Source organism: Myiozetetes cayanensis, unplaced genomic scaffold (assembly GCF_022539395.1).
Source record: "Myiozetetes cayanensis isolate MyiCay16 unplaced genomic scaffold, myiCay2020 scf1, whole genome shotgun sequence".
NCBI classification, from domain to species: domain Eukaryota; kingdom Metazoa; phylum Chordata; class Aves; order Passeriformes; family Tyrannidae; genus Myiozetetes; species Myiozetetes cayanensis.
Window position 1 is genome coordinate 49,459,255 of NW_026086604.1, and position 27,656 is coordinate 49,486,910.

Consider the following 27,656-nt stretch of genomic DNA (forward strand, 5'->3'; position numbering starts at 1 on the left):
ATGTCCTTACTTGAGTCAGATCGAGTACATGTCTCCCAAACCTGGATCAAAAGCAACTACTGGAAGACTCATTTTAGAAACAGAGGCAAGCACAGTAAGAAAAGGAAGAGGCAGAACAACAGCAAAGGCTGACTGGCCTGTGAATTAGGAATTGCAGAGCACCGAAAGTGCCTCCCTGTCTCCTGTAGGAAATACTGTTTTCCAAAGTATGATGCGCATTAGTTCTAGTTGCCAAAATGCCTGGTATTTCCCAAGTCAGACCCATATTGTTTCTTCACCAACACATTTCATACTTGTCTCTGTGCTGAGGAGTTGCTGCTTGTCCTGAAGCTGATTACATGAAAGTATAAAGAGCAACATAAATCCTCCTAGATATATCTGTAATGTATCTATAATGAGGATCAGAAGCAATGGATTTTAAGGCAGAAGGAAAAGAAACTGGAGCTACCATATAAAGTAGAAAATTCTATTCATTAGACTCTGAATCTGAGACATTCAAAATTATGCCTTTAGTCAGTCTCCTGCTCCCTCTGCTGGACTATATGCACTTACACTTCATTGCATCAGAATCACAGAATGGCCTGGGTTGGAAGGGACCTTAAAGATCATCTGGTTCCAGCCTCCCTGTTGTGGGCACATTTGTCACTTCTTAGTCTGTCGGTTCTTTTTCTCCTGACTGAAATGTATGGACAACTGAACTACATGAAATAATGCACAGTTTATTGTAGTTTTATTTGGTGGTCCACAATAATTACCTTTTTACAAAACAACCAACACACAATAAAATGAAATACTGTCAAGTAATCAAAAGAAAACATACTGTAAACACTGATTAATAAAAATTCCCAAAAGAAAAATACGCAATTAATGCCATTACATTGTAGTAGAGGTATTTGTTGTTTAAAACCACTTAGTTAAAATGTAGACATAGAACTGATTTAAAAAAAAAATGACCTGAGCTGGAAAACAACCAGAAAAATCAAAGAGATGCAGGCTCTCACCGATTCTTTTCATTACAAAATGAGAATGCAAAATAACAGATCAACAAAAAAAACCCTCTCTCAGTCCAGACGGGCTTTGCTACAGTTCAGTGCTCAACCCCAGGGCAGGAATGAGGAAAGACTCCACGGAGGTCAAAAGCTCTGCTAAAGTCAAAGAATTCTGCATTTTGGTTCTTGGTCAAAACAAGGTTCCTCAAACAGCCACGGAATGAGTTCTTGCTCGTGAGGCAGTTTTGCTTCACATCAGCTGAAAAATAAACATGAAATACATAGAATCTATTTCCAGGGAACAAAAACAGTACAAAGACCCAGGTTATTAAACTGCTTCTCCTCCCTCTGAAATGAGAGATAAAACCAACACCTGAGGAGCACCAAGTTCTGTTCACATTTGGATGATCTAGGACATCTCAACATGAACAGTCACTGCTGCCTTCAAGCATAAGCTGCGCACTAGGATAACTTGCGCAGAGTTTGCAGAAATAGTATGTCCCAGGGGACAGTGGGAAATGAGAGGGGAAAACAGAGGAGAAAGCCATTCTGCATAGGTGTTTTTTAAGTTAAAATCGAAACTGGCAGAACATGAAACAACAGCTGAGCTGTACACTGCCTCAGACTCCACTGGCGAGCCAAAAGGGGTGGGGGTGGAGGGCACACGTGTTAAGAGTCACTCTTGTGAGAGTGAGAGCAAGAGGGACAGAAGGGAAGGGAAATATTATTGTACCCACCAGGATAGCCTCCAACGTAAATGGGATTGTTCGTATCTGCAGATGTAGACTGGATGTAGGGATTATCAGTTTGAACCAAATGCCCATCAATGATCAGTGAAATGCGATGTTTGCTTTTGTTTGCTTGAAGCTTGTGCCATTTCCCATCACACAAACTATTTGTGCCTCTTGGTTCATATGTAGCTGTTATTCTGCCAGCTCCATTGTTGACATGGAATAAAACCTGCGAAAAAAGCCAGATGCCAATAGATATAAAGTAAGAAAACATAAACTAATTTGCCTAGATAAATGCACAGTCATGCTGGTACAGAGATTTCCATTTTAAATGTTCGGCAATATGCTAAGTAAATGTTCATTTTGATGGATAGAGAGTAACCTTTTTGAAGTGTCTTTAAAATCTAAAAGACTTAGATCTATCTATGCAATCATCTGTTGGGTTAGCTCAGTATACTTCACTAGGGCTTTCAATGTTTCTTACAAATACAAATCCAGACATTTTTCACAGAACCTGAGACTTCAGACCTGAAAGATGATTCACTGTATCTAACTGAAGAGAAAGAAGAGTGAACTGAAAGCGCTTGTCATTATCAATACATGTATTGATTGTTTTCAGGGATTTATTTTTCAAAGCAGTAGACATTTCCTCAACTCTCTGGTGAGGATTAATATGCAAATATTAACTGAGAAAGTATGTCCCATAGAAACAGTGGTATTTAACACTGTCTCTAGCTAGGAAGCTTTGAATAAAAAATGAGCTATTTCTGAGAAAACAAAATACTTAAGAGCAATCAAGTATACATTTTTTATGCAAGACATGACCAGAGAACCGTGTATTGATTGTTAAAAGGTTTGTGGAGCATAATGGCCAGTAGAAGTAGAGAATGAGTTAATTCCTCATGAATATTGAAGAAGTGATTACAAAACAGTGTGCTTAGTACATGCAATAATGTTTTTCAAGGACAAGTACAGCTTTATGGCAGAAAAAGTATTAAGCTACAAAAAAGATATATATTTGGTCTAACATACAAGGTACGTAGTACAGGAGGTCAGAGTGGCTGCACACTGATATAAATTACACTAATTAAAAGTCCAAAAAGTTCCAGTGACTTTGTTGTTGCTAATAGCACATTTTATCATATGATGGCAATGAGAAACCTGGAGACTGAAAATGTCCCATACTAGTTTTGTGGGGATTTGTGCCTCCATCACATTTCGCTGGTGTGTATCTAGTGCAATCCAAGAATTCTAGCTTCCCAGTTTCAAGCAACCCTTGTGAAATGAGTGTGCCAGCACAGGGCAGCCTACCTTGCCATGTACAATCTCCAGTCCAATGGCATCAACCTTAGCACTGCTGACCCCAAGAAGAACCCCATGCACTGCTGTCGTACGGAACTCCAGTGTGATGTTCACATCAGACCGCACTTTGTAACCTTCCCTGACTGAAAAGAAGGCAGAGGTTTCTAGCAGAAGACTTATAAACCCACAGTACAAATTAAAATACATAGATCGGCATTAGAAGTTCTAAAAGGCTTGTTAATTATTCTGCTGGAATATGACCTTGCAGAACCTCTGGAAAGTAAATTTTCCAAAGTCATAATTCATATTTTATACTGGAAAAAATAAATTACCAAGTAAGTGGAGTTTTTTATTAATTCACATTTAGTAAGAAATAGCAAAGAGCACAAATGTAATCCTTTATGTTACTTCACAAGTCTTTTGTCTCCATTCCCTTTTACAGACCTAAACATCAGGAACATGGATATTCTTAGCTGAAGAAAGAGGTAGTACATTTCTTTCCCAGTGCTTTCTTTCATTTGGGGAAGACAGCCCTTTGCAGAAATGACCACTTTTGGATGTACAAGACTTGGTTAGAAATACACATGCAGGGCATGCACTTGCTGTGTGAAGAGTCAATTGACTGCACACAGTGCCAGCAAGACCTAAAAAGCATACATTTTCATTAACATTAATTCAGTAAGGTACAATTTTCATTTAGTGACACTTACCAAGAGCAGCAAAGCCACTTCCATCAAAGAAAGTACCATCCTGCGCTGTTACATAGCATTTATTCACAGCAAAGATGGAGACAGGACTCTCATTGTCCAGTTGTTTGCTATTAATTGTCATGCTACCAATGCAGGCAGGAATACTGTGAGTCACCTAGGCATATGGAAATATAAGAGATAATGTTTATTATAAATGGTTGCAATGCTCTCTTAGTGATTCACCTGATATTATTGTAGTTAAAAAGTTATCTGAACAAAACACAGCCAGATCTAAAATAGTTACATAATTAAATTTCAATTATTACATATAATTATGTAAGGTTACAAATGTACATAATGTCTTAAGAGTCAAAATAAATAGCTTAGAAGCACAGTATAGACTCTCTATAACATATAAAAAAGGTTGTATTAGCTTAACTGTGAGCAGAGATGCCCCAGCAGTTAGACATTCCAAACATGTTTCAGCAAATTAATGAGTAAATCAAGATTTTGTATAACATTCTGCAAGCTCTATTCAGCAAGAGGTTTCATCTAAATTTCTCACTATTTTCAGCAGTTGCAGATTCAAAGTATTAAAAAATTTGTTAACGCCATTATCCAATTAAAAAGCACGGGTGAAGACAGTACGCCCCAAATTGAGAAGAACTGAGAATTGCCCAACCCCTCCAGAAGGTGGCCAGGCACTGGAACAGGCTCCCTAGGAAAGTGGTCACAGCACTGAGCCTGCCAGAGTTCAAGAATTGTTTGGAAAATGCTCTCATGTCTCATCTCACACATGGTGTGATTCTTAGGTAGACTTTGATGATCCTTGTGGGTCCCTTACAACTCAGAATATTATATGATAATATTATATTATATTATATGATATGATACATCACTGATGTAATGGGCTGCACAAGGGGGAAAGCAATAAAATCCTACTCTCTAAAAGCATGTGTACAAAATATGGTTTAGTCTCAGGTAAACCTAGCCTTTTAGAGATATTTCAATGCAACAAGACTTCAGTACCAATATGTCTGAGATTCTAGGTTATGTTTTTACCTTATACTATGAATCACAGAAGTTTATATTCTTTATCCATTTTTAACAGAGAGACTGACAGAGGAAAAAAAAGGCTATTACTAACACACAAGGATACAATCTCTAGCTACAGTCATTAAGCCATGGAAAACTGGAAAGATTTATTTGGTAAAGGGTCATTACTTTCTTTCTTGCTTCTTTCCCTAAGTACTTTTTCACCCGTCAGAGACAGGATACTGAATTAGATGGGTTTGATGCAGTATGATCATTCTAGTCTTGCAAAATGTCAGAGACACCCCACCACACCAAACCTTCTTACATTCCCAAGATTCTTTGGCACGTAGTCTAAGGGGAGTCCTCCCACATACAGCTTCCCTTCCACATCCAAAGTGCTACCATCTCCAAGAGCACTGACTGCTACCAATTCCTGTCCATCCACAATGATGGTACCTTTTCTTTTAATGTATTCCGTCTTTACCTGGAAAAAATGAAAGCACGCAAACATGAATCAGTAAGCTAAATCAGTTATCTAGTCATCATTTACCACAGAAGTAAGCATGATGATTTTTTAGTTGATTGCTTGCTTCGACATACTGTTCGACATACTGTTCACAGGTACCCCTTGAAATTTATCCTGAGGCTGAGGCCATTTCAGAAAGCAACTGAGCAGCTTAACAGCTTTCACATTGATTGCATATGGTCCTGCCCAAGCTTTTCAGTGTAACTATTGTCTTAGGATACAGGTACATCACTGAGTTTGAAGAGAAGAGTACTGTGCTGGTCTTCTCCAATTACTGTGCTGCCCACCAGCTGACCCATCTCAGCTCTCTGAAGTGCACACTCCTATGCTGTAATATTAGGATGGGCAGCCCTAAATTTGCTATGACTAAAAAGCTTTCCAGTTCTATCCATCTTGTTCACTTGTGTCCCTATACCCTCCTTGCCCGTAAAGCAATTGCTCACATGCAGCAGAGGGACTTGATTTGAAGTCCGATAGCCACTTGTTTACTTTTAGCCCCACTCAGAATCCTGACTAGGTTCAACAAGAAGTTTCATGAACATTTGGGTTGGTAAGGGTATAAAGTGGTAAAGCAGGGTGGTATGGGCAGAGGGCAGAGAATGGAAAGAAGTGGTGCTTCTTTCGGTAGCAATGCATATCAGTTCAAATCGATTGCAGATCGACTGCAGTATTCACCCCCAGCTGTGAAGTGGTGTGACTCAGCCTTAATCTCTGAAAAAGGTGGAAGTTCACACGTTTATGTCCCAGGTAGTAAAGGTAGGTCAGCTCTTGCATGGAATCTGTTCATGTCTTATAATGTGGATAGTGTGAGTATGAGCTTTACGTGAGTATATTTAAATTTAAACATGCAGCTGTAAATCCCAGAGCATTCTTCCTTTCAGGGTAGAGAGCAGAGATTAACTGTGATATCTCTCTATGACAGAAGTTCACATTTGCTTTCTTTATATTAGTTTTTGCTGTTTATTTCTCCTGCACATTATGTATGAATAGCAAAAATAACTCTGCTTATTCCCAAAGCACCTAGGAGAGTTGGTAGCTTTGTGTCATCAATCACTGTGTCTCACAGAAGCCGCTTCCTGGAGTTAAGGCTTCACATATGGGTAAGGGAGGGGAAGCATAGCAGGATGAATATTGTCATCCTCACCTGCCTTTAGGAGAAGTAATGTGGTCAGGGTTACTTTTAAAATTCATGCAGACATCACAGCCATTTTTCACAAAGAAAGCCTGAGTCAGCACCAGGTGGGTTGCTCAGAGGAACTGGGCCAATAGAGACTGACACACACAGTCTTTGTTCAGAAGACCCTGAATGCTATGTGGCACCTGAAAGCTGTAGCCATAGTTTCTCCTCAAACTCTCCTTAAGCTAAGCCCTCCCCCTCTAGCCTCCATTCTTTTCAAAGGTCTCCCTTTCTCATGTTTCCTCAACCAAGGAACGGAAAGTCAGTACTTCCCTGTTATCACTAGCTGCTGTGACATGCTCAGTTATTAAGCAATAAGCTGGAGGAAAGAGAAACTCTGCACCCACAAATCTTTCACCTTGTCACACATTCCATTGCAGGTCTTTGGTGACATAGTGTATGGAAAACTTCCTGCAGAAAATGTCCAAGTTTTTACATCTCTCAGTTAGCATCTTCTCTGTTGAAGATGACCATTATTACATAGCTGGTGAACTCTTTAATTTCTAAATAATCTGAAATACTTAATATGAGTTGGAAGCTGGAACTGATGTACAAATAATGAGAATTTAAAAAGGAAATAACTATCACCAAATAAAAGCTTTCTGAACGGTTTCATGATTGGGTTAAAAACCAGTTTGCCTCTGCAACAGAGAAAGCGTAAAGGAAAAGTAGGGGAATACCATATCAATAAATCCAAAGAGAAAATGGAGCACAAGAGATTGGTGACTACCTACCGTATGCCATTTTCCATCACTGATAACAGCAGGGTGAAGAGCTACTGCTTTTCCTTTGCCTAGATCAAATGAGAAATGGAGCTGTCCCCCATAAAGCTGTAGGGCTGCATAATCAACCTGGTTCTGGTGAGCCATGTAGTAAATCAGGCCACTGGAGGCAAAGGTTCTGAGATTCAGCTGGATGGAAAGTCTAGACAATAAAATTTCATTGTTACTGAAAAATATTTCTTCTGCAGTGAAAAAAAGCTTTTCTGGAGGCAGAGAACTGCCTCAACCAGTTTATTATTATGAAAGGAAATTTATTTTTACAAAGGTCAGAAAAGTAGGATTTGCACTGATTCTAAGAAATCATGACCTATAATGTATTTTGTAATAGAAGTCAGTGTTGTACCTGTCAGAAATATAAAAAGTGCTTGTCATAGGGTGAGCTGGACTTCAAGAGGGACAGGCTAGGCTGCTTGTGAATGCAGACTTGCCTACTGCCTCAAGAAAGGAACCCATTCCAGGATAATGTGATGGCATACAGTACTACTAGCCAGGAATGTTGGGATATAATGAGCAGACTGAGAACAGAGGGAGGCTTGAAAGGCATAGGAGCTGATTGAGCCATTTATTATGGAGACACTAGGTGCAGAGTACACGACATCAAACCTCTGCAATGTCCTTATGTTCAACAGCTATAACAGAAAAGCTGGAAGGAAAAAACACTCTTTTCTCATTGCCTGTGGACACTTTCTGAGTTGAAAGAAGTGTATTCAAGTGACTTGAAGGCTATGGTTTGGAGACCTTGCTGGGAGCCTCTCAAACAAGTAAAAGAGGCAAAGAGGCTATCACACCTTAAGTCTCAACAAACTGATTCTTCTCAGTAGTCTTGTCTCCTTCAAGTGCACCTTCAGACATGGAAGGTGCACTTGCAGCAAATACAGAGGAAAGGGTGAAACGTTATCTCCATCAGTCAAAGGAGTAGGCATGTATACAGAGGTATGTGGAAAACAGAAATCAGCTTACTTACAGAAGGTACAGTGAGGCTCTTAAGTCTGAGGGGAAAAAAAAATGCAGAACTCTGACCAGGAGTTAATAAATTCATGACCACTAACCTGGGAAAGGTTAGTTTAATATATGTACCATTAGTTACACTATGATGGTTGTGATACTTTCTTCCATGAGAACCCCACAGGAACCTGAAGTGAGGGTCATGTTCAGAGCTGGCAGTGCACCTATCATTCATGGAAACTGTCACTGCATTATACAAAATAACACCGTATGCATGTGTAATTCACGATATACTCACTTCTTCCTGACAGCAGACTGATTGAAGAGCAGTGTCAAGTGGCTGCCTTTGGCAAGTCCAAACTGATGGGCACCTTGAACATGATCAGGCAGCTCGTCTTTTACACAGACTACCTGTTAATAAAAGGAATTTATTAGGAAGAATAGTATCAAGTGCTGACCAGCAAGTGCTGAATGACAGTGTGCAACTTTGTAAGAAGCAAAACTGAGCCACAAGGTAACCACAGAGTATACAGCAACATCAATGAGCTAAACTCACAATCATTCCAAGCTGTCTTCAGGCTCATAAAGACCTAGTTCTAATGATTAAGCTATGTCTCATGGACATCACTATCTTTTCTACTGTGAAATGTTTGTAGTTTGAGAAGTATTCATTCACTATTTGTCTTAATTGACAGCCCTTTTGATAACAAATGCTGGAAAACAGTACAATTTCAGTGTGAAAATCTTATGGACTTGGTAGCAATATTTTCCCATTTAATGAGGACACACATAATGTTATGATCTGGGGAATGGAGAGCTGAGTAACAGAGTATGAGCCAAAGCCATGCTTTAGCTCTAAGAAGGACAACTTATTTCTTTTTATAGCCACAGCTGTATGAAATGCATAAAATTTTTCTTTCTGTTGTCACAGAAAAATGATTTCAGGATGCTTTGGAAACCATTCATTATAAAGATGTGCAGCTGGAGAATGAGAGAAGCAACGCTTCCTTCTCTCTTGGGAACGGGGACTGTGTGAGAGGAAACAGGTGCCACACAAGCTGCATTCAGACACTGTGTGTCTCTCAAATGGTTTGTGCCTCCTCTTTGACAAAGAGCAGAGACTGCATGTGTGTGACCAGGAAAATGTGAATGCAGAATTGCACAGCTAATGCAAAACTCAGCACAGAGTCACTTTGGCAGGAATACACTACAGATAACAGTTACTGTCAAGTCCTTCTGCTGGGAGTTTATCACTCGACTTTGTCTTTTTTTTTTTTTAGTCCTTTCTTTTTTGCTGCCTGAACAATGACAAACCTAATTACATTTCCATTCCAAATGCCCAACAGGCTGTTACAAAGGTTAACATCAGTGTTTCTACAGGGAATGATAATTTCAAATCCACATTCATTGAACCATTCCATAGCACAAAAGAGGCAAACATACGTAGTCTGTACTTCGATAATTCTCCACAAAGAATGGACAAAAGAAGAGGTAATAGAGCTTTGCTCCAGTACATACATTTTTTGTATCTGTAAGAGGTCTCGAGGGAACTGGTAAAGCCTGAAGTTGAATCTCAATGTCTGTGGGCTGTATGGCTGGTTTAGGCTTCTCTGACAGAAAGCAACTGTCCATATCCACATGTTCATACTTCATGGAAGTGGTGAAATATAAAAGCCTGTGGTTTTTTTTTAAAAAAAAGACATTTTAAGAGGTGCAGTCCCCAATCTCTACATTTCCCAAGCACAAGGAGAATATTTTACAAGGTCTTTCACTAGTAACAGGAGAAAGGGAAAGAAGTGACATCTGGGACAAACAGAGCAGTGGCAAATAATCTGTCCATAGAACAATATTTTTTGGAAAACCATTTTGTCTGCATGTGAATGCAGATGAAACTATAGCAGAGAAAGCATGTTTTGTGCAGCATCTCTGTAAACATTAAAGACATTCTTAATGCTATTTAGAAATGTAGCTGGTTATCCATTTTCTGGCTTGTTATAATACCCAGATCACGAGTATCATGCTTGTCTTATGTTGAAAACCAGGCAAACAGAGATGTCATACAAGAGATCACAAACTACATTAAATTACTACACACAGTTTTCCAAAACAAAGCAGTTACCCCTCTGACTTACTCCTTGTTAAAGATAAGATTGCTGATACAGCCATGAAAGGAGCCAGCCAATTTTAGCCCTAAGATGCCTTCTCCTGCTGGAATGCCACCAGCATAAAAGTTGGAAATATTAATGGGACTCATTTCTGCTGATGAACCAAGCCTCAATTCTGCAGGTTTACTTTCATCCACCTGTACAGTTATGATCCTGAAAAAGATAAATCAGGAAAACATTAAACATTAAAAGGTCTAAGACAGCCATTTTCAAATGAAAAGCATTCCTTTCAGCCTCATAAACGCTCTGTTCTAATAAATAAAGATTCCATCACTTTGATAATCCTTTCTATGTCTTAAAACTACAAGACCTTCTTTACATGATTTTTAACATGTCAGGTTTTGTCAAATATCTTTCTAAATTACTTTGATAGCTGTATTTTTTCTAATACTATTTAGTATACTTTACTCAAAGTGCCCCAAGCTGTCTAGAGATTTTGAGAGCTTTCAGCTACACCTCTATCAGTGGCTGTATGCTACAATTACCATGCAAATCAGAACATCTGCATGAACAGCAGAAAAACATAGCCCTGATTATTCCACCTAATAAGCTAGCAAAGGCAATTCCTCAGAGAGTGCAGTGAACTGACAACAGCATACAATAATTAAACAGGTAGTACGCTTTGCAGTCGCATGTACCTCTTACTCCGAATTAGGATGACAGAGTGTTCTTGTCCATCACTGTATGTTCCATTAGCAGACTGAACCACTGCTTTCCTAGTACTTGCTCTATCTCCAGCATTAACATGCACTGTCAGATGACCATCAGTCAGCATGATGGAAAAGAAGGGCTGTGGACATAACCAGAAGATTAATTTTTAACTACAGCTCAATTTCTGACACTCATTCAGTGTTTAAATAGAACATACATTAGAAAAATTTTCCTCCAACCTTGTTTTAAATAAACTTAATGAAACTCAGAGACTAGTAAGCATTGTATTGGTACCTCTCAGAGTGCAAAGTCTTCTAATAGCAAACACAAAAGCTGGAAATTTCTCTGGTCAAGCTCCAGTTAAAACGCAGGAGTTTTTTTATACCGTCCACACACACACACACACACTTCTTCTCTTAGAGGTAGGAAATAAGAAGGGGCAGATATTCCTTCATCTTTGGATTCTAGAAGTTCCAACAGTCCATGGGATATAAATAGCAACCTAACTCGATTTTACAAAATAAAAATGGCAAAAATAATCCCCCCAAAAATCTTTGTTTCCAGTACTTGCCAAATGTGCTTGTCTTCGTCGTCGCTTTTCCAGTCCCCTGCTGAGTCCAGCAAGGATGATGCCACTGCTGTTCTTGGTAGCAAAAGTTGCCATCAGTTCTGATTCTGGGCTTAAGGACTTGGGTACCAACTCAATATATCCATTGTTCATGATGTTCACACTATGAATAGGCTATTTTATGAAGAAGATAATTAATTACAGAATTTCTCCCCACATAGTGCCCAGTAAGAAAAATAAAATTGAAGTCAAATATAGTTCAGATCATTTTAGAATTTTTAAAAATAAATCTATTTCAACTCACTGTAAACATTATTATTCACCGTTCCATAACAATAAATGTTGCAAAACCTTAGTTTCCTACCTCCAATACACAGCCTTTTCTTACTCCATATGAATTTCTAAGCAAGTCAAAGGTGGAACGAGATATTTCCAGATTCTTGATGCATCCCACATACATTCTACTAGTAAGACCTTTCCTGAAACACAAAACAAGTCTTTCTTTCCAAGGAGTAGTATTTGGAATTCCCTGGGAGAAAAGATCAAGTTCTCTTCAATAAGACAAAAAGAGAGATCTCTTTTAAAGAATGCAGTCAGCCCAGTGTAAGGGAAAAGAGAGGTAATTTAGGTCTTACTCTTAGCAGATGCTAAATCTAATCTTAAAAAGAGTCAGATAATGTTGTGCCCAAACGGAAACATACAAGTGTGTATTGTTGTGTTGCCAGGTCAGGTCATTTTCCAAAACTTTAGGATTAATCTTTAGCTGGAATATAATGGATTTTGTGTGAAAGGGTAACTGTAGCTCTCTACTACATTGTATTTCTTTTTGATTTTTCAAGTCTGGAGGATGACTAATTTGGTCCCAGGTTTAAGTCAGAGAAATCTAAGACTGTCCTGCCACAATCCCTCACAGGTTGATATGCCAGCTAAAATTAACAAATATGCAGCTCTGCAAAAACTTTGCAGAGACCAACAATGTGCTAGAATTTACCTTATTGCCAAGAGCATGGAGAAAGTTTAATTCGATTTTCTCTTGCCATGTTTATCCCTTCACAGTGAAGCCAGTGGAAAAAATATGACTTCACAAGTTCAGCATGGAAGTACAATACAAAAAACCCAAACATAAACTAGAGACGTACTATAAAATATGTATCTGCAATATTTTTTGATGATCTGTTCACAATTGTTTCTCCTCTGTTCTAAGTTACAAAATTACAAGAATTCCTTTCTGAAGTAGTAAATTTATGCCTAAGTGCAGCTTTGCCCATAAATGCCAGACAGAAAACAAAAGGCTTGCACCAGTACAGCTCACAGGAGCATTGTTGCAGACAGCAGTGCTGAATTCTTGCTACAGCCTGACCCTAGGAGTAGGTGGTTGCTATGGCAGCTGCTGTGGTGGAAATCACCCATGGAGGAGGAAAACAGAAACTTATCATGATCTGAACTGCAGCATCATCAGACCTACCAGTGAAAACCACCACACTGGAGTTTGAAGTCAAAGGACAGATAACTATATGCTATACACGGCCATAAACAAGAAATCAGACTTCACTGATTTTTTTCTAATTTCAGTGGAGATAGAGTTTGTTAGTCTTTCCCTCTACTAACAAGAGTCTTAGTAAAGATGGAAAAGTAAGATCCTTTACCTCACAGTCCTAGACCTTGGCAGCCCCCCAATGAAGATTGGGTCCTTATCAGAGCGGTTCAGGTCTGAGGCAACCCCAGGAGATTCTCCTTGCTTGGTTTCTTTATAATTAAGGTTATATGCATCCATGACTGCCAAAATTCCTGCAAATAAAAGAGAGTAAAGATCTGGAGAAGGACATGAATACATATTCTTCCATTTTGGCAGTCTTGTCCACAATAGAGGAAAATGTATTCCTTGACTTAGACATGTATGGACAATCTTCTTATTTTTAGAATGAGTAATTTATTGTACTTCCAGCTATTCTGTTAATCTCATTCATTCTTCTCTGACAAAACCAAATCTGGGGAAGTCTGCAGGAAAATATATACATACAAGAATATCTTATAGCTATTAACACATCCTATTTGTAATGCATTACTGGCCAAACCTCGGTCCCCAAACACTGGTGTACTAGGTACTATTAAAATGCAGAACAGAAAACATAATCCCTGATATACAGACTTGGACAACGATCTTTCACTCTTTAGAGACTATTAATGCGCTTTTCTCTGGTAGTTTCTGCACTACCTGCTCTTTATAAGGTATGCTAAACCAAGCACAAGATTTACACTGCTGTCCTTCTAAAAGCAAAGTAAGATAGGTGCAGCTGCTAAAGACACTGCATTGGAAGTGATCAGATTTGGTTGCAGTGATATTCCCTGCAGCTACCTTTGATATTTGTATTTGTTAACGTGCAGACACCTGTTTTTTTTCAATCTGCAGCCTACCTTGCTTCTTGTTCCGACTGAATGAGATTTTATACCATGTTCCATTGTTGTAACGCTTTTCCGTTGTAAGAGCAAGAGGTCCTGAACCTAGATCAACAGTCAGTCTCACTTTGCCATCAACAAGCTCAAGGGACAAGAAATCTCTCTGTGAGGAAAAAAAACCAAAACCAAACAAACAACAGATTATATTCCTGGAAATTAAATATTCCAAAAGAATGCATTGTTGGCAGGTTTGAGTTAATGCGTGAAACAGGTTTGGTAACTCTTTTACCTGAACTGTTTGTTAGGGCCAAGATGCTTATCTTTCCTACATTTAGGAAAATTAAGTTACAAGCACCTCACAAGGATGTTTCTTTTGTTTTGTTGTTGTTTTCATTTAAATGCACCATGAGGTTAGATTACTTGGCAGGAAAATAGCAGAGCCACATTTTCCTTTTTTTGGACGAAGTTGAAAGTAGTTTGATTTGACTGCTAGCACAATGATCAAAAACACTATGTATGAAGCAAAGACCTTCTTCATGCAGTAAAAAGACTTTCTGAATCGCATTAAAAGTGTCCCCTATGAACAGTAAAATTTAAGTCAGATATCACTGTGCAATGTATTCAGGCATACATATAGTAAATTAATAATGCAGTGACTCGGAAACAATCTGTATCGAAACAAAGCTTTGACCTCCTTCAGGAAAATGAAATCCACCAGCTATGTATACAGTAAACTGCATGACATGACAATGAAGGTCTTGAGATGGGTCTGGGTTATACTGCTTTTGCAGGGAGTTGTACTTAATTTATTTCAGTTTACTGAATTGTCATCTTATGGATCTAATTCAATACGTCTTTTCAATATTACATTGTCCTTCTGCAAGCTCAGTTCCAAAAGATGTTATGTTCTGAAAAGGTTCCTCTAATTGAACAAAACTCAGACTCTTGTCCCTGATGTTTTCTTTTCTTTCCTTTAGTTAATTTTATTCTAAAATCGAAACAAATTGTGGGGAATTATTTTCATTGTTTAATTTTGTCCTTAGTATAGGTGAATATTGGCTCTAATGAGTTATCTCTAGGGTTCTTTTCTTTACTCCTTTGGCTTATGATGTCAATTGCAGGTGATAATCTACACAAAGATAGTAAACTGCTCTAGTATATGTAAGTTGAAAAATAACAGAGAAAGCAAGAAACCATCAAATCATCTAAACATATTTTTTGACAGTTTAGGAATCTGATCCATTTTCTTACAGTGCCATTTGAAGCGAGATACAGAAGCAGCCCGTTAGGTGAAAAGGTACTGAAAAATATTATTATCTGAGTCACTGTTGAGCGGAGTGCCTTCTCCACAACTGAGTATCCACTGCCATCAAAATGAAATGATGTGTCCTCATCCTGTGGGCTACAGAAGTAGAAAAACAATTAAAAAATGTTAAGTGAAGATTTGTGGTTTTACAGTAATTTTTATATAAAATACAAGAAAAGTTAGATCACAGAATCACAGAATGGTTTGGGTTAAAAGGGGACCTTAAAGATCATCTCATTCCAACCCCTCTGCTGTTGGCAGGGACGCCTTTCAGTAGATCAGGTTGCTCAGAGCCCCATCCAAACTTTCATTGAACACTTCCAGGGATAGGGCATCCACAGCTTCTCTGAGCAACTTTTTCCAATGCCTCACCACATTCACAGTAAAGAGTTTCTTTCTAGTGCCTAATCTAAACCTACACTCTTTTAGTTTTAATCCATTCCCGCCTGTCCTGTCACTACATGCCCTTGTAACTAGTTTCTCTCCACCTTTCTTGTAGGCTCCCTTCAGGTACTGATCAGTCAGTGTAGCCCCCAGGAAATATGTTTAGAAAGTGTGGGAAGAGACTTGAAACTTGATGTTATGAATAACTAAAGGATTCCAGCCAAAGGCCATTTTCATTACAGAATCTCACAATACATGATTTTGCCATGGGGAAGGATGTATACAAGATAAGTGTTCTTCCCTTATGTATCAAAAAAACTCCCAATGAATTCCAAAGGAAAAAAAATTATTGTTACAGCATACACCCTCTTAATTAAAACGTGTCATCCATGTTATCAAAATGCTTTGTATAATTGCACTTAAAATAAATGTTAGCCCCTTTCTCTGCAATACAAGACTTCTAAAAAATATCTTATACAATCAAGCAGCACCCTCTGCTGTTTCTACATGAAATATTCTGCAAAAGGGAATATGGACAAGTGTTATTTCTTTTCAATTCTTTCAACATAAAAACAGTACAATCCACAAAAGGTATCAAGCTTAGGGGCTACAGTTTTGCTATGGATTTGTCCTATAAGACTGCTTTACATTGTTTCTTACCCTAGAAAAGAATAAATTTGTCTTACTGGAAAACTACTGGAAAACAAAGATTCCTAAATATTTTGATTCACTTCTAGTCCCTAGTTCCAATGTGCAAAATAGACAACAACAATATGCTCATCTGAAAAAGTGATTAAAAAGTGATAAAATTCCATACCATGAAATTATTTGACACCAATGGCATATTCAGATTAGTGTTTTCAGAACAGTATGTTAATGATCAGTGAAACACTGCAATTTGTTTGAGCTCATTATTTTTAGTTAGCACACAAATATAATATTACAAATGTCAATTATTCTAAATCAGTTAATTAAAAAACCCATAGAGATAAAATACCTTCCAAAACAGCCATTGCACTTGCCCTCTCTTTCTATGTAGTTCCAAAGACCAATAGATTTACCATTCAGGGATGCCTCTCCCATGCACCCTTTAAAATGGGTCACTTTAACAGCAGGTGATTTCTATAAGACAAGAAATACTTCATGAATACAATTAATTAGCAGTCTGAAAATTATGCAGCAAAATTTTTGCTTGGTTGTTTTCCTTGAACTCTAACTTTGTTAGATATAAATCATAACAGGAGAACAAAATGTTTTAGCAAGAACTATTAACAATTATCATTCAAATCATAATAGATTAGTGCATAAAAAAGTAAAAAGAAGTATGCCCTTGACCTACTTACATGTTTCATGGCATGAATAACAATGGCAAACTAAAAGAAGCTATGGAAGGTGCAAACAAAAACCAAATTCATTGTTTAATGTCTATACAACCTGCATGCACATGCAGCCTATCCTGGTCAACACTTTATGCAAAAATTTCCAGGGAAAATTAACTTCAGGATACTAGAAGACCCTTACAGTATCTCTGCTTTATGGTCAGAGTGCCTGGCATTTCTTGATGAAGTAACCAAATCATGCAATTATTTCTAACACAAAAGCATCTCTCAAACATGTTAAAAACCATTTAACAGAATCTCAGAATTTAACCTTGATTTGCCCTCCAAGTCCTCCGATAAACACTAACGTTGATTTGTTAACGTCCAATATGCTGGCTGTCCCTGGAGAGGTTGCAGATTTAGGTGAAGGCTTCTGATTGGAGTTCATTTCCTCTATGCTGAGTGTACCTGTTTTTCCAAACCTGCCAAATACAAATACTAATAAATAGTTTTAGGAATCACCAGGCTTAATCCACACATACTATAAGGCTTCTCTTTCTAAGGATAAGAAACATCTCATCACTGAAAAACTCAGAAGATGGTTTGTGTACAACACTTACACATTTTCACTTTAATTACCTGGTGGCATGTATTCTGTGCCATTTGTTATTGTCAATTTGAAAATCCGGGTATTCCACTCTTGTTGATCCAGAGCCCAAATCCCAAAGAAGAGCAACCTTACCCCGTCGCATCTCCACTGCAAGGAAGTCTGTCTGAAAAACAGCAGGGCTTATTCTAATGCATGGCATCAAACGTGTATTGTAACAAGTCACACTGCAGAAAGTCTTTCCAGATTCATGTCCCTACATTCCATATGACAGGAGTTGACTTTAGCAAAATCAGGCCCAGTAAGTTTTCACTCACTTTTACCTATAATGAAACAACCCCCACTCAGGTTATACACAAGTAGGTGAATGTTTTCTTTACAGGTAAGTAGAACTGTGATGTAAACACACACAGATGTATAGAAACATACTGTTCTGAGGGTATGTGAAGTGACTTACCAGTCTGTGAAAAACCACTATATTTCACATGATAGCATGCCACAAGGAGCTAATAGCTGTGCATTCTATTGGGATTATAGGGGGAATGAAGAGGAGGGCAATGTGGCAGTGAGCCATCAAGCTCTTTATAAACTGGGTAGATGCACCATGCTCATGAGCACCAAATTCAAGTACTTTTGCTGTGTTACCAAGCAAATCACTTGATATACTCCAGCATGCCATATGAAAGCATCCCATAGAGTGTTACACTCCTTAAGGTTAATGCACAACACAGGAAAAGGAAGGGAGAGCTCCATGACATGGCCAAGAGGCAATGCTAAGGAATCAGGTGTTTTTATTCTCTAGTTTTGAGAATCTCTGGAATCTTCCAAGGTACAAATATGTTTCCACCCCTAGTGAACAAATTTGTCTGCAAGGGGCTTTAAACTTGGTTACTTAGTTTGAAATCAAGTAAGAAAAACATAACTATAGACATTTAAAACATTTGTCTACCACCACCTTCAGAAAATGTGCTCCAGAAACTTACTTTTCCATTGCTACCCAGGTAGAAAAGCAGGTTATCTGGTTCAGCAGTTTTCACATTGAGCGTTAAGGTGTTGTAATTCGTAGATGAAATTTGGGGTTGGTAGGCACGAATGCAATCTCTGTCTGCTGATACTGCAACTTTAATCTGGGGGGAAAAGAAGGAAATGGAACCTAAAGAAGTCTCAGTGTACACAGCCCATATTTCTGGAGTATGTACTTAGCTTCTGACCAACAAATGCAAGCTTTTTGCTGAGATACTCTCATGCAATCTAAGTATTGCTACCTGGGTTAGATCTTAGCATTCTTCCAGGTATCACTTGACAAGGAGATTCACAATAGAAAAGAATGAAATCTGTCTTGATACCCTCACTCAATTAGAAGGTTTGAAATCAGTAAAATAAACTATTCAAATACCTCAGAAAATAACAATAAATCTTGGGTCAGAAACCCATATCACTAAAAGCCACTGTAATAGTAACAGAAAATAAAGATACAGAAACTCAAAATGTTTTACAAAAAAAGGAAACCATTTCTAATATATGTTAAGAAAAAGGTTTTTTTTTTTAAAACAATTTAAAAGGTAGACAGTCTGTAATAAATCTGGTTATTTCAATGTTTTAACACAGTTTATAAGGTTATTCAAAAAATACATTTGTGAATATACAACAAGTTCAACTTTTTAAAGATTAAATAAAGAAATTCATATTGCTGTTGTCATACCACTAACACCTTTGACCACTGTCTAGTATACTGATAAGACATTGATTCAAGCTAAATGCAGTCATCTCCAAAGAGCTTGGTAGTGTAATGACAGAAAACACATTTTAACAGAAAAGCCTTAACTCCATCATCTTCATTGAATATGCCTGTAACAACTAAATGCATATAGCACACATGTGTGCATGCATATGGACACACAAACATAAAGTTTCTTCCATGTAGTAAAAATTTACAAAAAAAACCCCAGAAGAAACTCCCAAAATTGGAAAAATGGATTTTGCTAACACTTTTTTTTTCACCCTGCCAGGAACATCTGTGGCTTCTGACATTTCAGAAAATAACATTCCCTGTTTTCTGCAGCAGACTCATTAAGCTTCAGTAGACTGTAACAGAGAAGCAATAACCATATAATTAAGAAGATTTGCAGAAAGAACTGAGAGTCTTTTTTTTTTTTTAACAAAACCTCCCTAAACATTACAAGAACATACCCACACTATAGTCAAAGGCATACTAAAAATTATTAAGTGTGAAGTCATTTTCATATTCCTCTCAGTCCAATGATATCCATAGTAAACTTCTACTGTCTTTAAGGAAGAAGTAGCAATTTAAAAACAAGTATATTATTTGTCTTAAAAGTATTCTGGGTGCACAGCTGTTTCTAGCAAAGAATAACATATTGCCATGACAGGCCACGGATGGCAAATTTATTGATAAAATCAATAGTCTTGATAAAAAATTTGTAACTTGATGTTATATGGGGGCACCCCACCTCAGTCTCGAAAATAAATTCAAAAATTAATATCTTGTACTAAAAAGAAGAGGCACCCTCCCCTTCTTCTTTCTTTCTCATAAAAATCTCTCGTGACTGCTTTCTGACATAACTGTATTTCACTATTTTTATAGTAAACAGAAGGAAATAGTAGATAAATTACTACCTAGCTGTTCTGATAAACTCACAAATGCAAGAAGAAATGTGACGCTGAAACCTTAAAATGTACCAACAGCCCTGCCAGTCTAATTTTAGAATCAGTTAGAGCTCTTCGGACTTCAGTGAAACTCCAGAAGAACCAATTTACCTGACAGTAAATTTTAGGCTCTTTATCTCAAAGACTATCCCTGTTAAAAGTGAACGTGAAGTCAGTTAAGTCTGGGATGATGGAACTTACAGACGCTGCCTGCTTGCGGGCCTGGCTGATGAGCTCTTTAATTTCAGACAGGTTTCTGTTCAGGTTCTCCTCCAGCATTTTCAAAGGTTTGAGCCTATCCAATAAAATACTTGCTTGTGCTTCGACTTCTTTAACTTGTTTTTCAGCTGTGATTGCTGCAAAAACATAAATGAAATGTTGAAGCAGGGTGAAAGCAAAAGGTATTGTTCATTGCCAAAATACTTAGCCAAGGTGGACTGCTTCTGATCATTTTGGTTTCAGCAATTTTAAACATCAGTTAGGAATATATATACTCAGGGATATCCCATGTGAATTCTCTAAAGGTCTTTTAAAAAAAAGTTAATACACTTTCATTGAATCAGAAAGAAACTTTCAGTCCATCAGACTCATATTTAATGCCTCTTAAAATTGAATATTACTACTGCTTCTGCAAGAAGTGACATTTCTATAGAGCAATGAGGCAATAAATTTACCAGCTTTTGATGAATCAGCAATAAGTTTGCTTGTTTTCCTCAAAGTGTCATTAACTTGGGACAATGTAGAAGATGTGTTCATTAGCTTTTGACTGAAATCCCCAAAGTGACTTAAACCCGCCACAGCACTGGTGTTTGCAGACACAGCCAGCTCTTTCACTTCAAGCATGTATTTCCTTGTATCTGAAACACAGGATAAAAAAAAATTCAAAACTTTCGTAACATACTTGGGACTAACAAATGCCTGGCTTCATAAAAGCAGTTACAAACATAGTCAAAACACTAGAAATGCTGTCAGTTACGTTCTTTTCATAGTAAGAACTCTACTTTTGTTTGTTTGGGAAATTTGATTCTGCCTATCTCAACAGTAAGATTATATGAATACATCAGGTTCATAGTGTTTAAATTTCCTAAATGAGCGTTGGCACCCAGAGACACTAGTCTGAGACTTATGATTTGAATCCTACACCCCTTGCTTTGGGCTACAATCACTTACGTAGTGAGTACACCACTCCCAATCTCAGCTTGTGCCTTACACACTCTGTGCCCAGAACAGTGGGAAAGATGCTACAGCTGGCACAAAAGGTTTGAGCTAGGATCCTCCTTCACCACCAGTACCCTACACAGAGGGCAATGCCACCATGAATCTCTGACCAGATAGAAAAGAGGCAACTTGAAGAAATGTGACAACAAAACTGAAATTAAACAATGTTAAACAGAGTTAGTTAAGAAGGACATTTCTGTGATTTCAATACTGCCTTAATTTTCAGTGTTGTAGCTTTATGTTAGATAGCATCCTGCAATTAATATCCAGTGTGACTTTATCATTAATATCACCCTTCAGCATGAATTAACAGTTTGAGTAGCAAAATGGGTATTTTAAGGCTTTGAATTCAGCATTCTAATCCAGACATACACTAGAACAAAACAACTCCAACAGGAAGTCTTTATCATTGTTTTTCTAACTTAAAAACATTAATAAGGTTCGCAAAGTATTTTGGCCCCTCTTATTCACAACTTGAATTCACAATTTTCTCTTATTAGTTTCCACAAATCCTAGGTCCTGCCTTTATTCACAGTAATGACAAAAAAAAAAGGGAATTCTTATGTTTTGGAAAATCCAAGAAAAGTACATTTTAATAAGTTAAATGAAGTCAGCATTTACTAGAAGAACACGTTTAGATGCAGACTGTAAGATTCCCTGTGCAGCATAAACCATTCTGAAACAAGTCATCAAAACAAAGTAAAATCTCAGTGTTTCACATATAAATTTCTCTGCATGTGGGATTAAATATTCTAGAACTTCAGTCTCTTCTCATACCAGTGTAATTATACTGCTATCAGAGCTTCTTGTGATTTACAGTTATGTGAAATGGGAATCAGATTACTGATCTTATATGATAACCCAGTTATGTCTAGTGGGTTTACCAAAAAAAATGTAAAATATTCCTCGTAAGGGAGAAGGTTAAATGTAGCCTAATATAGTTTATTTCTACATCCCTGCAATCAGACAATGAACGGGATTTTATTACAACTGTACTAGACATTTCTGTAATAAGAATATAAAGAATATAAATTTCACTTACTGTTGGGCAATACTCTTAGTGACAAAAGAGAATCACTAAGTTGGTCAACAATTTTATTAGTACTTTCCTGAATCTTCTCTACCTTTTTGTTCAACCCATTCAATCCAAATAAAAGTCCTGTAGAAAGAAGTAACATATGCATAAAAAAATACCCTACACCCACACAAACCCCAAGTACAGGGATAATAAGCATTCATTTATTTAATCAATGGAACTTCCCCCTCCCCCCCATTCCCCCAACAGAAAGTGCATTTTAAAAACAGGAATGCAAAATGAATGCAGTATGAACAGATAAACTCCTGTGAGCACTGTTCTGTTCAAAGCTATCCTTTTTGCCCAGTTCCATGAGACTGGATTGGTAAAAACATAGTGAGGAAAAGGCTATAAATTAAAATGATTCATTGATTGTTAAATCTAATTTTTTTCATTAGAGTTCTTCACATTTTGTGGTATTTGACAGAAGCCAAAGTGGTTTTTTTCCTATATATTTGTGATCTGTTTGCAAAATCCTCTCACTAGAAATAAAAATATGTGGAACAGAAGGAACAAAAAATGTATGTACATCTGTCCATCTGAATCACATAAAATGCCTCCATAATTGTAAAGCCATTGATATTATAAGACAAGACCATTTTACAGGTACAGTTTATCTCTGTGAAATCTTCAATTTCTGTCTCATTTTGTCCAAAATTTAACTTGGGGCCCGCTTCTGCTCCTACACAAAGTCCGTGTTCAAAATGCTTTTGAGTTTTCGTGGTGTAGACTTCAATCCCTTGCTGTTATCTTTGCAGTAATGAAAAAACCAAAAGTGTTTTCAAATTTATGGAGACAAAGTTCAGCTTGGTTTTGTATCTCAGCTTTGTAGAACAAACAAGTAAAAATGATTATGGTTTAAATATATCATCCTACATACTTGTGCAATCCATGATTTATTAAATAAAAATTGATTAATTGACTTTTTCACAAATTATGCTTTTCCTTTGTCTACTGCACAATCTCTAATGATTTAATTCATAAAGTTTGGAAAAACAGCCATTTAAAAAAGGCATTGTTTGCAGGTAAATGAGGTATAGTGAAGGCCAACTTTTTAAACGTTTACAGAGAAAAAATTATAATCTTACCCCAAAGATGAAAATACTACAACTCTATAGTACATTAATCTTAATTGAATGAAAATATGTACACCTTAGCTTATGCTAATTTTTTTTTAAAAAACCACTACATTAAAAAAAGCCAAGGAAAGAAAGGACAAACCTCCACAAAACAGAAAATAGAAAAACTAAATAGAAGCAGGAATGTGAACTCTAAAGAACTGACCATCACTTTTTTTCTTCAGATTTTTAGCCTCATTCTGAAATTCAGAGCTAAGCAGTAGAGTTTCTTTTCCAAGTAAATTGAAAGACTCATCTGGCTGAAAAACACAGACATTGAGTTGCCACATATGAAAAATGGAAATTCGGGTGAAAACATATAAGTACCTACAGATATCTACTTCAGGTTACTGAACATTCTCATTATTTATGAGATATTCTACTTATTATCGCATTAAGCATCAATTATAAAAAACACAAGTTGCAATCATTTATCCAAGAATGTGACATTGAATCTCTTTGCGACTTAATAAAAAAAGATGACTGTGAAACAAAACCTATCAGTAATTCTAGTTTCAGGCCAAATTCAAAATTTCTGGCACTGAGCACTTTAAAGTGAGATATTTCAAAATCCCAGCCTTGAAACTGTTCTTCTAATCCATTTCTCCAACAGAAAAAAATCTGAGAAAATACCTTGGAAGATTTATGCTGTACAAAGTTTCAATAAAACAGAGCACTATATAATAACATATGCAAAAAACAATGCTGACTATTTTGATCACTATCATGTAAATGCATTGTCACATATTTGTTTCTGCAGGTATAATGTGCATGACACTTGTAAAATACAGCCCATTCCTTCCTTGGGTTTGCAATAAGGAAAAGCAAAAAGAGGTATAATGGGGGAAATAGAATAATATGAAAGCAAGAACATCAGACTGGAATCTGGTCAGGTCTTTTTAATCTACTGTTTCAATAACAATCTGATAATCTTTCAAGGAAGAGGGATGGTAGATGAGACACAAACATACATTTGATTGTGAAACATTGTCAACTAAGCAAAAAACTTGTGACTGAGAATACCCAGAAAGAAATGGAAGAGGGACAGGTCAAATAAGGAGATGGTTGAATAATTCCAGAGGTGGAAGGGAGCACTAGAGATTTGGGAACTCAAGTTCCACAGGAATGCATGTCAGATGACTGATATAAACCCTCACAGAATTAAATCCAGTACAGCTAGTCATGCATTATACATTAAAAAGAAAACAAACCAAAAAAAGGTAAATGAGGAAGAGAGAATAGACAGATAAACAGAGCTTTGTGGTACCATTACTGCTTTGGAGTATGGGTTCAGGATACAGCATATACTAGTTGGTAGGACAGACTGCCACAAGCAGGACATGCCTCCATCAAGAAGAATCAAGTTTCAGCAAGTGCAAAAACAACGAGAAGAAATATTCCAAAATAATAAAGTGAAATATGTACATTAAGATACTAATATTGATACTTACTAAATCCAAGGGGCCATTCATGACTCTAGATGCATCATCTGCCAAACTCTCTGTTCTTTCAATCACACTTCTAACACTGGAGTGAGTGTAGATAGCAGCAGTTGTGTTCAGAGTCACATTTCTTACTTTAGAGAGGCCACTAAGTAGACAATTGACAAGTAACTCTGTTTTCAGTCAAGCACTGAGTTCCATGTCTTCAACTAAAACATGCACATCTTTCCAGAATACATGCACATTTTTCCAGAATGATGCATTCTGAAAAAAAACGAGCACACCTTGCCCGATGTTGCTTCTGAAAGCTATACTGTATTAAATTTTGCTCTATTTAATTTATGTTGCTGTAGTAAATTGTTGCTCAGTGCTACTCAGAGCAAAATTTTATGTCCTCAAACTTAAAAATACATGTCAGTTTTCCAGTGTGATATAATTTAACTTTTAGCTGACTTCAAGACAAAACAGCAAGCAACCTATAAGGATTCCTGGGATAGAAAATTAATTTCCATTGAATTAACTGCAATGACTTAGCAACTTCCAAATTTGAGTGGACTTGCAACCCACTCATTTCTGCAAAATGCTTTGAAAGCAACAATAACAGAGGTACAGTAAGAATAGCTTCTTGACGAGATTCAGAGAGATATTGTCAAGAAGTTTTCACACACAGACCAAAAGCTTTTCAAGCTGTACCAGGATATACTCACTGGGCATTTAATAATTCACTAGTTACTGCATAAGTCAGCCACAAAATATGCAAGACTGATCAACCATCCTTCATACCATTTAACAAAGCTACACTACATTAAACATAGAAAGCACCTGAAATGAAATGAGGAATAAAAATTGTTCACAGAACCAACTGGATTGGAAGAAACCTTTAAAGATCATCCAGTACAACTTCCCTGCCATGGGTAGGGAATTTATTTAGTGGATTAAGCTACTACCTATTTATATTAAATGTGACATAACGTAAATATCATTATTCCATAATTCTTGAGTTAATCACCTCTCCAGTGCATCTGCAAGTCTTTGGAACTGGGTGGCATGGTCCTCAGCTCTGTATACCAGGTCAAGAACTCCTCTCACAGACATCTGCATCACCAGCTCATCCACATGATGTCGCAGTTTGCTGCTCCATAGGACTAACCCATCCTGGTGGACTTCCAGGTTCTGCAAAACAAAATGTTTCCTCTTTCTTTTTTTCACTATCAAAATACACCCGAGAGTCAAAGAGGATGTTAAACCTTAAGGACTTACGGATGTTGAGTTCTTTACATCCTGGGCAAGAGCAGCAGCAGCATTCACTAGGACCTTCCCTTCTTTAATGTGCATGGTAGCGACTTCTTCACCTTCTTTTATACTTAGCTTTTTGTCCTGTAGCATAAATCAAGCATTTTATAGTAGTCTGTAGAGTCAGTTAGTGCAGATGACTTCACATAACACATAATATTTTGGTTTTCATACAGGGGCCTGGTTTCCTTTGAGTTTTTAAGGTGTCGTACATATTAAAATGCTTAAATATGTTTTAAAAAAAATAAATCAAAAAGCACCTTTTAAACACAATCTCATATTTGATTTTTCCTATGCAACAGTACTGACTATCCAGTCTTACATTTAACTCTGCCAGGTTGCTAGAGATAAGAGGAAACAAACGATTGGTCTCGTTGATGTTCACGAGCGCCTCATTCACCAGGTCCTGGGCATCTTGAAGTCTCCTGTTGTGCTTTGCCAAGAGCTGGCTTGCATCCATTTTTAGTTCAGCAAGTTCCTGCTGAGGTTTAAGATACTCTTTCTGAACCTGGATCAACAAGTTTTCTGCAGCTCTGACAAAGAGAGGAATCAGAAATTAAATGGGAAAGGAGAAACTTAGGCATGGATTTCTTGAGGAGAAAATGGAGACATGAAATTAATTTAAATGCATCTTCTTACAAAAGTCTACAATTTCTTTTCTACAATAGTATACATACACATGGTAGCTTAGTTATTCATCTTTCTACACAACTAGATGGTTGGCTGGGGGAGAGGACAGTAATACAGTTCAAAAATTTTGTATGTGATGATTAGAGGGGAAAGGGGTTAGTATAAATCACATTTGTTTGGTCTTAAATTGGGACATCCCTCACATCAAAATGTCTGTGAAACTTTCCTCTGGGCCTGCTCTTTATCCTAATTGTAGTGATTCATATTTTGAATGTAAGATCAAAACATCAGATACAAGAATTGACACTGGAAAGAAACAAGTAACCAGAACTGAAAGATATATATCCAAGACTCCAGAAAAATTTAAATATCAAATAAAAATGAATAGTCTCATATAAAATGAACACTGAAATGAGCAATCTCTGCACTTATACTTTAAATTGGTAACAGAGATTATCTGGCAAATATTAAATCCCCTCCAAATTTGTCAATTGTTAATTGCTTCAACTGTTCTATTTGAGAATATTTATATCTCCATTTGAACACTTTCCAGTATTTAAAGAAGTGAACTGAAAATGAACCTGAAAGTCTAATCCTTTGTTTCTCTTCATTTCAGCACATATGCTGAACACTGCAATTC

At 37.1% G+C, this 27,656-nt stretch overlaps 2 protein-coding genes across 3 annotated transcripts in view; one reads left to right on the top strand and one right to left on the bottom strand.

Annotated features, from left to right (window-relative positions):
- The window catches only part of ARHGAP28 (Rho GTPase activating protein 28), a 723,491-nt gene that overhangs the window by 76,549 nt on the left and 619,286 nt on the right, over positions 1 to 27,656 (top strand). The window lies entirely within an intron of this gene.
- Positions 721 to 27,656, bottom strand: part of LAMA1 (laminin subunit alpha 1) — a 99,853-nt gene continuing 72,917 nt past the window's right edge. The window contains exons 37-63 of one of the 2 annotated variants that reach the window (XM_050306106.1): positions 26,709 to 26,919; positions 26,354 to 26,470; positions 26,103 to 26,266; positions 25,103 to 25,241; positions 23,818 to 23,911; positions 22,501 to 22,617; positions 20,915 to 21,097; positions 20,442 to 20,596; positions 18,557 to 18,700; positions 17,606 to 17,739; positions 17,298 to 17,448; positions 16,645 to 16,769; positions 15,209 to 15,359; positions 13,976 to 14,120; positions 13,207 to 13,348; positions 11,925 to 12,039; positions 11,564 to 11,734; positions 10,980 to 11,131; positions 10,309 to 10,494; positions 9,695 to 9,851; positions 8,475 to 8,587; positions 7,184 to 7,373; positions 5,072 to 5,230; positions 3,733 to 3,886; positions 3,032 to 3,165; positions 1,727 to 1,949; positions 721 to 1,248 (exon numbers count right to left, since the gene is read on the bottom strand). In XM_050306106.1, coding sequence (XP_050162063.1) covers positions 1,088 to 1,248; positions 1,727 to 1,949; positions 3,032 to 3,165; positions 3,733 to 3,886; positions 5,072 to 5,230; positions 7,184 to 7,373; positions 8,475 to 8,587; positions 9,695 to 9,851; positions 10,309 to 10,494; positions 10,980 to 11,131; positions 11,564 to 11,734; positions 11,925 to 12,039; positions 13,207 to 13,348; positions 13,976 to 14,120; positions 15,209 to 15,359; positions 16,645 to 16,769; positions 17,298 to 17,448; positions 17,606 to 17,739; positions 18,557 to 18,700; positions 20,442 to 20,596; positions 20,915 to 21,097; positions 22,501 to 22,617; positions 23,818 to 23,911; positions 25,103 to 25,241; positions 26,103 to 26,266; positions 26,354 to 26,470; positions 26,709 to 26,919 — 4,087 coding nt within the window. In that variant the 3' untranslated portion in view covers positions 721 to 1,087. Of the gene's footprint in view, positions 1,249 to 1,726; positions 1,950 to 3,031; positions 3,166 to 3,732; positions 3,887 to 5,071; positions 5,231 to 7,183; positions 7,374 to 8,474; positions 8,588 to 9,690; positions 9,852 to 10,308; positions 10,495 to 10,979; positions 11,132 to 11,563; positions 11,735 to 11,924; positions 12,040 to 13,206; positions 13,349 to 13,975; positions 14,121 to 15,208; positions 15,360 to 16,644; positions 16,770 to 17,297; positions 17,449 to 17,605; positions 17,740 to 18,556; positions 18,701 to 20,441; positions 20,597 to 20,914; positions 21,098 to 22,500; positions 22,618 to 23,817; positions 23,912 to 25,102; positions 25,242 to 26,102; positions 26,267 to 26,353; positions 26,471 to 26,708; positions 26,920 to 27,656 lie in introns of both variants that reach the window. The other variant, XM_050306117.1, reaches the window with a different exon arrangement.